Below are 12,342 nucleotides of genomic sequence, written 5' to 3' on the forward strand. Positions count from 1 at the left end.
CATCACTTATCATTAGGAAATGTAAATCAAAACGTAATGAGATATCACCTCACTCCTGTCAGAATGGCTAACATCACAACACAAGAAATAACAGGTGTTGGCTGGCGAGGATGTGGAGAAAAGTGAACCCTCTTGCACTGTTGGTGGAATGCAAACTGGTGCAACCATTCTGGAAAACAGTGTGAGGTTTCCTCAAAAAGTGAAAACTAGAACTGTCCTACAATCCAGCAATTGTACTACTAGATATTTACCAAAGGATACAAAAATGCTAATTCAAAGGAATACATGCACCCTGATGTTTATAGCGGCAGTATCTACGCTGGCCCAAATTATGGAAATAGGCCATGTGGCCACTGGCTAATGAATCAAGAAATAAGATTTGGCATATATATGCAATGGAATATTGCTCAGCCATAGAAATGCATCCATTGCAATGACATGGATGGAGGTAGAGAGTATTCTGCTAAGTGAAATCAGTCAGTCAGATAAAGACAAATACCATATGATTTCACACGTATGTGAAGTTTAAGAAAAACAAAAACAAAAACACAACCATATAACCAAATGGGAAGAGAGAGAGAGAGAGAGAGAGAAACCAAGAAACAGACTCTTAACTATAATCAACAAACTGTTGGTTAGCAGAGGGGAGGTGGGTGGAGGCTGGGTGAAATAGGTGATGGGGATAAAGGAGGGCACTTGTGATGATGAGCACTGGGTGATGTGTGGAATTGTTGAATCACTACATTGTACACCTGAAACTAATATAACACTGGATGTTAACTAACTGGAATTAAAATAAAAACTTAAAAAAAGAAAAAAAGAAAAAGAAATGATCTATTGAGCCATGGAAAGACATAGAGGAACTTAAATGCATATTACTAAGTAAAAGAAGCCAATCTCAAAAGGCAAAACTAAAAAGACAACAGAAAGGTCAGTGGTGGGGTGCCTGGGTGGCTCAGTCTGTTAAGCATCTGTCTTCTGCTCAGGTTAAGATCCCTGGGTCCTGGGACTGAGTCCCACATCAGGCTCCTTGCTCTGTGAGGATCCTGCTTCTCCCTCTGCCTGCCACTCCCCCTGCTTGTGCTCACTCTCTCTCTCTCTCTCTCTCTGACAAATAAATAAATAAATAAATAAATAGAATCTTTAAAGAAAAAAAAAGAGAAAGATCAGTGGTTGCCAAGGGTTAGGGGGAGGCAATGATGAAAAGGCAAAGCAGAGAGGATTTTTAGGGAAGTGAAACTATTCTGTAAATACTGTATTCTATGGGAATCTATGTCACTATACATTTTGTCAAAACCCCTAGAATGTACAGTACCAAGATGAAGCCTAATGTTAACTATGTACTTTGAGTGATGATGATATATCAATGGAGGCTACTCAATTATAACAAATGTACTTACTCTTGGTAGTACATAATCTGGTGGGGGAGGCTGTCCCTGTGTGGGGCAGGAAATATATGGGAATGCTCTGTATTTTTCCCTCAATTTTGTTGTGAACCTAAAACTGCTCTAAAAATAAGCTACTAGAAAAAACCGACATGCTGAAAAAATCAAATGTACTTTTGTAAATCCGTAATATCTTGGTTAATGGCCAGGCCCAATGGAGAAGGCTTTCTTCATTGACCCCAGCTCTCGGCTGTTTTCCAACTTTGCTCGGATCAGGTGCTCAGGAAGCCAGGCCAATCCTCAGCTTCTTTACAACAGGGGCACAGGTTTTCCATGTAGGCTATGGTACTGTGAGCCACCAGAGTACCCTCGTGCTCAGAGAAGGAGCAGGCTGCAGCTGAAGCCAGTCTCTTTGGTCTACTCTGGGACTGATAATCTACTCTATAAAGCTCCAGAAATCTTAACAGAATCATTTTACTTAAAGCATTTCACTTTTTATTTTAAAAATATATTTATTTATTTATTTATTTGACAGAAAGAGAGAGAGAGAGAGAGAGAGAGAAAAGGGGAGAGAGGGAGAGAGTAAGCACAAGCAGGGGGAATGGCAGACACAGGGGAAAAGCAGGCTCCCTGCTGAGAAGGAGCCCAATGTGGGGCTCGATCTTAGGACCCTGGGATCAAGACCTGAGCTGAAGGCAGATGCTTAATGACTGAGCCACTCAGGTGCCCTGATTCTTTATTTTTTAAAGGATTTTATTTACTTATTTGAGAGTAAGAGAGCAGGAGCATAGGGGAGGGGCAGAGGGAGAAGCAGACTCCCCACTGAGCAGGACCCCAGGATCATAACCTGAGCCAGAGGCAGACACTTAACCAACTGAGACACCCAGGTGCCCCTACTTAAAGTGTTTTAGTGAAAATCATTAATTTCACTTTATTTTCTTTCCAGGTCAGAACACGGAAATAGCATAATTCTGTCTTTTGGAACTTGTTCTGTTTTTTTGGGTTCTCCTATTCAAGTGTGCAAGTGCTTGTACAAGCTCTTGGGTCAATCTTGTTGCAAGTATATTAGAAACATACTGACCCAACAGTGGCACAATGGATCTGCTCAACCAGAAGCTTCTTTGAAAGGACCAAAAGATCAGGGTATTCCTCCAGCTTTCCTTTTCCCATCACAGAGAAAATGATATTGAAACCCCAAAGTGAGAAATACTTTCTCTGACTATCTAAGGCATAGGGTAGGGATAGCTTTAAGGCCAAGAACAGGGTACTGACATCTTTCGGGGAGGTGGTATACCTAGTCCCCACAAGCTGTCTTAGGACTTAATTTATACGTGATTATTGATTCCATAAAGGAAGGTAAAGAAAGGACAAAGGAAAGGGGAAAGAGTAATGAAGAATGAAGGAAAGAGATGTAAATTTAATTGTATAAAAGAGGGAGCAAGAAAGAATAATAAAAACAACTTTCATATACTGCTAGAGAAGCAATTTCATGAATCATCACTGAAAAACAATCTCTACTTCTTGTTTCATGGAAGCTACCATACTCAAGGAGGTCACAGGTGATTGACTAAAACAGTGGACAACCAACATTGAAAGAATATATAAAAATATTACTCCCTTGGTTTTTTTCCTTCTAATTTTAGAAAAGACACGAGAACAATTTTATAAAATCAGGAGCTTAACTTACCCTTTTTCTTGTTTTTAACTGGACCTGTTAAAAAAGAAAATGGAAAATTAAGTCCCTGGAAATTAACATAAAGTGTTTATTCTCCAAGACAGTCATAGGAGAAACTCCAAAGACACTGCAGATTTTGAGGGAGCCCCACACCAAGGGTCAGGTCATTGGCAAGGTATCTCCCAATTATCAGACCTCTCCAGTCTGTTTCTGTTTTTTGACTATTGTAACAAGAACGTTACAAGAAAGATTTTTCCACAGAAAACTCTTTCAGTCTCCATCTTTGCAGTGAGGGAATGGGTAGATGAAATAGAGATGAAATGCCTATAAACGCAGAACTCAACAACCTTAGGACGGCATTCCATTAATTCTGCGAGTCCTGAGATTGAAGAGTCACGCATTCAGGTGAAGAACTGGTATGAAGTCTCCTGCATTGAAGCTAAATGGAAAAGAGGGTCATTTTCATAGAACAAACAGCAGCAGCAGCAGCAGCAGCAGCAGACGACGACGACTTTGGAGTCACTTATTGTGATTTCAATTGTTAGTTATTAAAGCAGTGTGACCAAAATACATTCATGTGGGTACCACATGCACTCCTGATGTAATTGACTATAAGTTAACAGACACTTTAAAAAAGAAGTGTCAACAGTTTCACTGACAATGAAATCACAGGCGTTTTCTTGGAAATTGCTTCTAAAGAAAACAATTCTAATCAATTGAGGATACTCAATGGGAAAACTTTTGCTATATGGTTAGGTGACAACCACTCCCCAGACACACACAATTTATGGATCTTCCACAAGTGTTTTCCCCTCCTGGGGACCCAATTCTCTTCATTCTGTAGGTGGATTTGATTTTCTTTAGATGCAGGTGTTTAAAATCTGTTCCAAACTCCCATGAAGATACTATTGGACATTAAACCGTTGTCATTGTCCTCAGGAGCTTACAAAAAGAACACCAAGCATTTGCATATTGTTTTATAACCCATAAAACCTGGTTATTTCCATTTATCATCTCATTTTATTTTTACAACAAGCCTAGAATGATCTTTACCTGTAAGAGCAGGCTCTATCAGAGGCAGGCATAGGTCCTTTGATAACAAATGGCTGTCTGGCCTTCCCTTGCAAAAGAATTTTATTTTTGTAGCTTCCCTGCTAAATTTCACGTGTAACAGTAGGTATTATTATGTACGTGGGATGTATTAGGTTGGGTTCAGCAACTGGCTGCACTGAAGGTCATCAGTCCCCATTGTTTTATCCTTGTTGCTCCTCCTTTTTCTTCCTCTCAGCCTTTGTCTTCTTCCTTTGCTGCTTATCCTTTATGTGTTTAATGGCATTGAGAGTCCTTGATAATGTGCATGGGGGTTCTGGCAAGGAAGCATAGCTGTGCAAATACTACAAAGATGGAACAACTCAACATAAGCAGGGCCACCTCTTTGACCAAAACCAAAGCTATTGGAGGAAGGCTTTATGAAGAAAGGCCCAGTCCCATCAGCCAGCTACCAGCCAGCGAGCCAGCCACCTCCGCAGGGCAGAGCAGTGGGGTCACAGAAAGTGCAGCGACACTGCACTCACAGACCAGCTGTGCTAGCCCTGGACAAGGTTCTGACCATTTCAGCTGCCTAAAGTTTCAGCACTGTCACATCACCCTTCTCAAAGCAGGTTTTGAGGAGATCAGATTATCACAAGCAACCAGTCTTCACCAAGCGTGCCTCTGGAAGGCAGCAAGGTAAATAAGGAAACAACTCTACCTGAAAAGACCATTCAGTTGGATACAAAAATATCAAAGAGGGGAGACAAGGAATTATATTGGCTATTTGAGAAAAGAACCAACAAACCCAAACTTCCTGGAGAAAGTGTGACTTAAATCAACAACTGAAAAGAGGGAAAGGGAAGTTAGAATTTTTTTTTAAACTTCTGTTGTGTTTACCAGGAACCAACTCATTGTACGTATATAAATGCATGCATGCATACATACATACATACATAAAAGGGGGAAGAAAAAGGAAAAATTTATTTTTTAAACAAAACTAGCTTTATTTCACTTTTTTTTCAGTGAATCTTATTTTTAACTCAGGTGAATAACAGCTATTCAACAACTCTATATTATATGTTATGCTCATTACAAGTGTAGCTACCATCTGTCCACATACATTGCTATTATAATATTATTGACTATATTCCCTATGCTGTATCTTTTACCCCCATGATTTATTCATTTCAAAAAGAAAGCCTATATCTCCCACTCTCCTTTACCCATATTGCCCATCTCTCTACCCCTTTCCTCTCTGGCAACTCTCACCTTGTTTTCTGTATTTATAGCTCTGATTCTGCTTTTTATCTGTTTATTCATTTGTTTTACTTTTAAGATTCCACATGTAAGTGAAAGAAAATGGCATTTATCTTTCTTTGTCTGACTTATTTCACTTAGCATTTATATCTTCTAGGTCCAGCAGTGTCACAAATTGCAAGATCTAATTTTTCTTCTGGCTGAGTAATAATATTCCATATCATCTATTGATGGACATTTGGGCTGCTTTCATATCTTGGCTACTGTAAGTAATGCTGCAATAAACATAGGAGTTTTTGAATCTGTGTGTTCATTTACTTTGGGTAAATACCCAGTAGTAGAATTACTAGATTATATGTTATTTCTATTTTTAATTTTCTGAGGAAACTCTTTACCGTTTTCCGTAGTGGCTGCATCAATTTACATTCCTGCCAACAGAGTACAGGTCTCTCACTTCTTTCCCAACACCATTTGTTGAAGAAACTTGTCTTGCAGCTTTAAAATTGCTTTCTTTGTCACCATATTTTGCTATTATAATTCTAGTATGTCTTAGGTGGATCTGCTTTTATTGATTTTCCTGGGGGTCTTTGTGTCTCCTGGATCTGGATATCTGTTTACTTCCTCATTAGGGAAGTTCTCAGATATTATATCTTCAAATGTATTTTCTGCCCTCCTTTCTCTCTCTTCCACTGGGACTCCTATGATGTAAATGTTATTATGTTTGGTGGAGTCACTGAATTCCCTAAGTCTATTCTTATAATTCATAATTTTCTCTTTTTCAGCTTGATTACTTTCCACTACTCTGTCTTCTAGGTCATTAGTTCATTCCTCTGCTTCTTCCAGCCTGTTCATTCTATCAAGTGTGTTTCTCATTTTGTTTATTGAACCCTTTATCTATGTTATGTCATCCCTTATCTCTGTGTTAAGAGTCAAACTCATGTCTTTCACTCTTTTCTCAAGTCCAGAAAGTATCCTTATGTTCATTACTTTGAATTCTCTATCTGGCACATTATATCTGTTTCACTTAGATCTCTGGCCATGACCTTGTCCTGTTCTTTCATTTGGGAAAAATTCATCTATCTTCTCATTTTGTTTAAGTCTCTTGCCTGCTTCTTTGTGTTAGGAAAGTCAGCTACTTTTCCTGTTGTGGACAGTAATGGCCTTAAAAAGAGGACTTGTACCCTACAGTGTAGGGTTTCCTGTTTCCCAGGGCCTAGAACTACAGGGAGTGTCTCTAGTGTGTGCTGTGTGTGTTCAGCAGTTGTGTCTTGGCTGCTTTCATCTGCAGAAGATTTCCTTGCCTGTTGTGGGCAATGTTTGGTCCCTGGCCTGAATGTGGTGGGTCTTAACTACATGTGCTTCATCTACTTGTGAAATAAGACCTGACACTATTGCTGCTGGAACTTAGGTCCTGCTAAATTCCTGGGTCAGGAGACATGGTGTGGGCAGGGGTTTGGGCTGGTCTATCTGGGGGAGGGAGCCCTCCATGCTGGGACTGAGGCAAGTGTGACTAGGAAGGGTGTTCCACCAGAGCACAAGGGTTGGGTCTTGGTGTAAGCAACTTAGGTAGTGAGTGTCCATTCTGCCCTGATTCCTGCAGGTGGATCTGTATTTCTGCTGAGGGGCAGGGAAGGGAAATGGTGCCTACCAGTTCCTTTGTTCCTGGAGGAGTATCTCCATTAATGCTACCTCTCTGGGACATGATCTGAGATGAGCAAACAACCTTCCCGCTGTGTGCCCTAGGTACTTTTCAGATTTCTGTTTCTGCACTGTATGTCTGCAGGCTGTTTGCCCTGCCTTCTCTCCAAAAGCAGCTCCAATGCCTCTGGGCTCTCTCTGAGCAAGCCTGATGACCTTTAGAACTCAAGGCTTTAAGCCCTGCTGGTTGCAAGAACTCACAAAATTTTGCCCCTCTCACTTTCTAAGCCAGTTGCTATGGGGGATGCATTTTCTCTTTGCATTCCCCAGTATGTCAGTTTGTCCCTTGCCATTCTTTGCAACTGTGGCTCCCTACCCACTGCAGTGGCCATGATCTGTTTCTCTCCCAAACAACACCTCTGTACTTCCTACCTTCTTCAATGTGGTCTCTTCTCTCCCTTTAGTTGTGGAGTTTGTTCTGTCAGTCTTCAGGTTGATTTCTGGGATATTTAGGATGATTTGATAGTTATCTAGTTGTATTCACAGGATGAAGTGAGCCTATGGTCACCCTACTCTGCTGCTGTCTTCCTGGACTCCAAGTTGTATAAGTTTCTTATATATTTTGGATATTAATTCCTTAATTAATTCCTTGTTGGATATATAATTTGCAAATATCTTCACTTGGTCTTTTTGTTTTGTGTTTTAATTTTATTTGCTATGAAAAAGTCTTTTTTATTTTCATGTAGTTCCAGTCATTTACTTTTGCTTTTGTTTCCCTTGCCTGAGGAAACAGAGCCATAAATATGTTGCTAAGACTGAATGTACTGCTTGCATTTTCCTTTAGGAGCTCTATGATTTCAAGCCTCACATTTAGGTCTTTAATCAATTTCAATTTTATTTTTGTGTGTGGTATAAGAACGAGGTCATGTTTAATTCTTCTGCATGCAGCCATCTAGTTTTTCCAACATCATTTATTGAAAAGACTGTCTTTCCTCCATTATATATTCTTGCTTTCTTTATGTAGCATAGGTTTATTTCTGGGCTTTCTATCCTGTTCCATTGATCTATGTATCTATTTTTGTGCTGGTACCATACTGTTTTGATTACTGTAGTTTTGTAATATATCTTGAAGTCTGGGATTGTGATGCCTCTAGTGTATTGTTCTTCTTTCTCAAGATTGCTTTGGCTCTTTGAGGTCTTTTGTGGTTCCATATAAGTTTTAGGATTTTTTTGTTCTATTTCTATGAAAAATGCTATTGGTATTTTGATAGGGATTGTATTTAATCTGTAGGTAATTTCAATAGTATTGACATTTTAATGATATTAATTTTTTCCAATCCATGGGTATGCTATATCTTTCCATTTGTTTATATGGTCTTTACTTTCTTTCATCAATGTCTTAGAGTTTTCAGAATGTAGGCCTTTCACTTCCTTGGTTAAATGTATTCCTGTAGCTTATTCCTTTTTTAATGTAATTGTAAAGGTAATTGTTTTCTTAATGTCTCTTTGTGCTATTTCATTATTAGTGTATAGAAATTCAACAGATTTCTGTAATTAATTATGTATCCTGCAACTTCATGGAAGTTACTTATTAGTTAACAGTTTTTTGGTGGAGTCCTTAAGACTCCATATAGTATCATCTCATCTGCAAATAATGAGAGTTTTACTTCTTCCTTGCTGATTTGGATGCTTTTTATTTCTTTTTCTTTTCTGATTGCTGCAGCCAGAACTGCCAGTACTATCTTGAATAAAACTGGTGAAGTAGACATTCTTGTCTTTTTCCTGATCTTAGAGAAGAAGCTTTCAGTTTTTCACCATTGAGAATGATATTAGCTGTACTTTTTTCAATATATGGCTGTTATTATGTTTAAGTATGTTTCTTCTAAATCTACTTTGTTGTGAGCTTTTAGTCATGAGTGGATATGGTGTTTTGTCAAATGCTTTTACTATATCTACTACATATTGAGACTACTACCATATATGGTTTGCATTCTTCTTCTTGTTAATGTGATTTACAACATTGATTTGCAAATATTGGACCACTCTTTGTGTCCCAGGAATAAATCCCACTTAAACGTGGTGAACAACATTTTAAATGTACTGTTGAATTTGGTTCACTAATATTTTTTGAGGATTTTTGCATCTGCGGTCATCAGAAATATTGGCTTATAGTTTTCTTTTCTTTTTTCTTTTTTTTTGGTAATGTTTTTGGTTTTGGTATCAGGGTAATTGGTGGGTATGTAGGATGAATTTTGAGGTTTTTCTTCTTTAAAAATAGTTTGAGAAGAATAGGTATGAACTCTTCTTAAATGTTTCACAGAATTCACCTGTGAATCCATCTGGTCCTAGACTTTTGTTTGTTGGGAGGGTTTTGATTACTGATTCAATTTCATTACTAGTAGTTGGTCTGTTCAAATTTTCTACTTTTTCCTCTTCAGTTTTGGAAGATTATATATTTTTAGGAATTTGTCCATTTCTTCTAGGTTGTCCAAATTTTTGGCATTGTAACTTTTTATAATATTGTTTTACAATTCTTTCTATTTCTATAGTGTTAGTTGTTATTTCTCTCCATTTTAAATTTTATTTATTTGAATCCTCTTTTTTTTCTTGATGAGTCTGGCTAAAGGTATATAAATTTTATCTTTTCAAAGAACCAGCTCTTGGTTTCATTTCTCTGTTCTTCTGTTTTAAGTCTATTTCATTTACTTCTGCTCTAATATATATTTCCTTTCTTCTACTAGCTTTGGGCTTTGTTTGTTCTTCTTTTTCTAGCTCCTTTGGTGTAAGGTTAGATTGTTTATATAACATTTTCTTCTTTCTTGAGGTAGGCCTGTATTATAAAATTATCTTTTAGAATTCCTTTTGCTGTCTACCAAAGATTCTAGATTGTTGTGTTTTCATTTTCATTTGCCTCCAGGTGTTTTTTATTTCCTCTTTGATTTCTTCATTGACCCATTTGTTGTTTAGCCTCCATGTGTTTGTGTTTTTCCAGTTTTTTTTTTCATGTAATTGATTTCTAGTTTATACCATTGTGGTCTGAAAAGATGCTTGATGTGATTTCAGTCTCTTAAAGTTATTGAGACCTGTTTTGTGGGATAACATGTGATTTATTCTAGAGAAAGTTCCATGTGCACTTGAGAAAGAATTTGTATTCTCCTGTTTTTGAATGAAATAGTCTGTGTGTATCTGTTAGGTCCATCTGGTCTAATGTGTTATTCAAAGACTATTCCCTTATTGATTTCCTATTTGGATGATCTTTCCATTGATGTACATGTGTGTTAAAGTCCCCGACTATCATTGTGTTGCTGTCAATTTCTCCCTTTATGTCTATTAAAATTTGCTCTATGTATTTTAGGAGCTTCTATGTTGGGTGAAAAGATATTTACAAGCATTATATCCTCTTCAGTCCTCTTGTTGGATTGATCCCTTTATCCTTATGTAGTGCCCTTCTTTGCCTCTTGCTACAGTCTTTGTTTTAAAGTCCATTTTGGGGGTGCCTGGGTGGCTCAGTGGGTTGAGCCTCTGCCTTTGGCTCAGGTCATGATCTCAGGGTCCTGGGATCAAGCCCGCTTCAGGCACTCTGCTCAGCAGGGAGCCTGTTTCCCCCTCCCCCTCTGCCTGCATCTCTGCCTACTTATGACCTCTCGCTCTAATAAATGAATAAATAAAATCTTTAAAGTCCATTTTGTCTGAGACAAGTATCATTACCCTGGCTCTTTTTTTTTTCTTCCACTTGCATGGTATTTTTTCTCATCCATTCACTTCAAGTCTATATGTGTCTTCAGGTCTGAAGTTAATCTCTTGTGGGCAGCATATAGTTGCATCTTGTTTGAAACAAAACAGCTTATTAAACTACCCACAAATAACGAGTATTAACATCTTAATGTGTATCTAGAAATTTCTTAAGTCGTATGTACATGTATTTTTGCAAAATAGAGTAAAAAATGTTAGAAAATTTTTTCTATGTCAGTAACTATATTTCTGCATTATCATTTTTAATATGGATACATCAGCATCATAAAGGTAATTCTTCATATTTTTCTACTTATTTTATGATTTTACTTTTATGTTTAGATCTTTAATTTAGTACAGATTTTAGCATACAGTGTGAGCTAAAGAGCTAATTAAAATTTTTACTTTCCAAATGACCATGAAATAAAGAATACTGAGAGCAATAGGTCTTAAAGCCTGTCCTTTCTCTACTTCAACTTGTGTCACAGAAGGGCTATCAGAGAGCTTCTACTCAGTGGCTATTTGGCATATCCCTTGGAAAAAAAATGAGGATGAAGAGTTATAGACAAGATTTTCACTAGACTGTATTACATTTCTCACAAATGGTAGTGAGTACATCATCTTTCTTTCTTATTCTAATATAGCTCACCACAGTTAGTAAATAATTTTTATGAGTTTTAACATGGATCTCAGTGCCCTGGCTCTATAGCCACCATACCCATTTCTTTCACTTGAGACCACTGTAGTTGTCCAGCTTCAAGAGAGAAAATGCCAGGGAACTAGAACTATCTCATGTTAGATATGGCTATCTTGACCCAGAAAAAAGCAGCAGCTTCTACTGAGTTCTATATATCTTATATATATTTATTTATTTTCTCTCTCTACTTCAGAACATTTTTCATACCCACTCAGAGTACTACCACTGACACATGTCTGCTTCTGTGGTAACAGGCTATATTTCTATATCATTCCAATTCCCTCTGTTTGTAACCATCATGCTTTTTGTAGGCAAAACCCACAAATTCATCAGAATAGGACAGACAGCTGTCCAGTCCAAGAAGGAGTACAATTGAGATTTGACAGGTTTTGATCAAGGTGAACACGGAATTTGCTATTTGACATTAAGAAGGAGGGGTCTTGTAACAGCATCAGGGCCATAAAGGCCAGCAACAGTCCTAGTCAGATTCTGGTCCTGACTGAACCACAAAAGGATGATAGGGCAAGTGACACTTTTCTTTTGATTCTTCATTTCCTAAGTTAGGGAACATTTGTATAGTTTGTCTTTATTCAAGGTCTAGGGTTCTGATGGAGATAAAAATGTGATAACTACAGCTAACATTTATTGAATATACATGAGCCTTAGTTGTTTTAGATAATTCACTTAGGAATTACAATAATCCAGCAAAGTAGTCTTTGTTATTATTATTTTATAGATAAAGAGATGTATTAAATAAATTTATAAATAATAAGATATAAATAAATACATTTACAAGGTCACACAACCTATAGATATTCTAAGATAAACTGAAACTTCAGAATGATTCATATTATTCTAGATGTGTTTTGAAAACTTAAAAGTAAATCTATATATTTCCCATTTCTGGTTTGACATGTCAACAGCTT

At 37.5% G+C, this 12,342-nt stretch overlaps 1 protein-coding gene across 4 annotated transcripts in view; it reads right to left on the bottom strand.

Moving 5' to 3' along the window:
• The window catches only part of EDA (ectodysplasin A), a 493,666-nt gene that overhangs the window by 16,061 nt on the left and 465,263 nt on the right, over positions 1-12,342 (bottom strand). For all 4 annotated transcript variants that reach the window (XM_045072767.1, XM_045072766.1, XM_045072765.1 and 1 more), the window contains exon 3: positions 3,073-3,096. In XM_045072767.1, the coding sequence (XP_044928702.1) occupies positions 3,073-3,096 (24 nt within the window). The remainder of the gene's footprint in view (positions 1-3,072; positions 3,097-12,342) is intronic.

The sequence above is a fragment of the Mustela putorius genome, unplaced genomic scaffold (assembly GCF_011764305.1).
Source record: "Mustela putorius furo isolate JIRA1106 unplaced genomic scaffold, ASM1176430v1.1 tig00004053_pilon_pilon_pilon, whole genome shotgun sequence".
In the NCBI taxonomy this organism is placed as follows: Eukaryota; Metazoa; Chordata; class Mammalia; order Carnivora; family Mustelidae; genus Mustela; species Mustela putorius.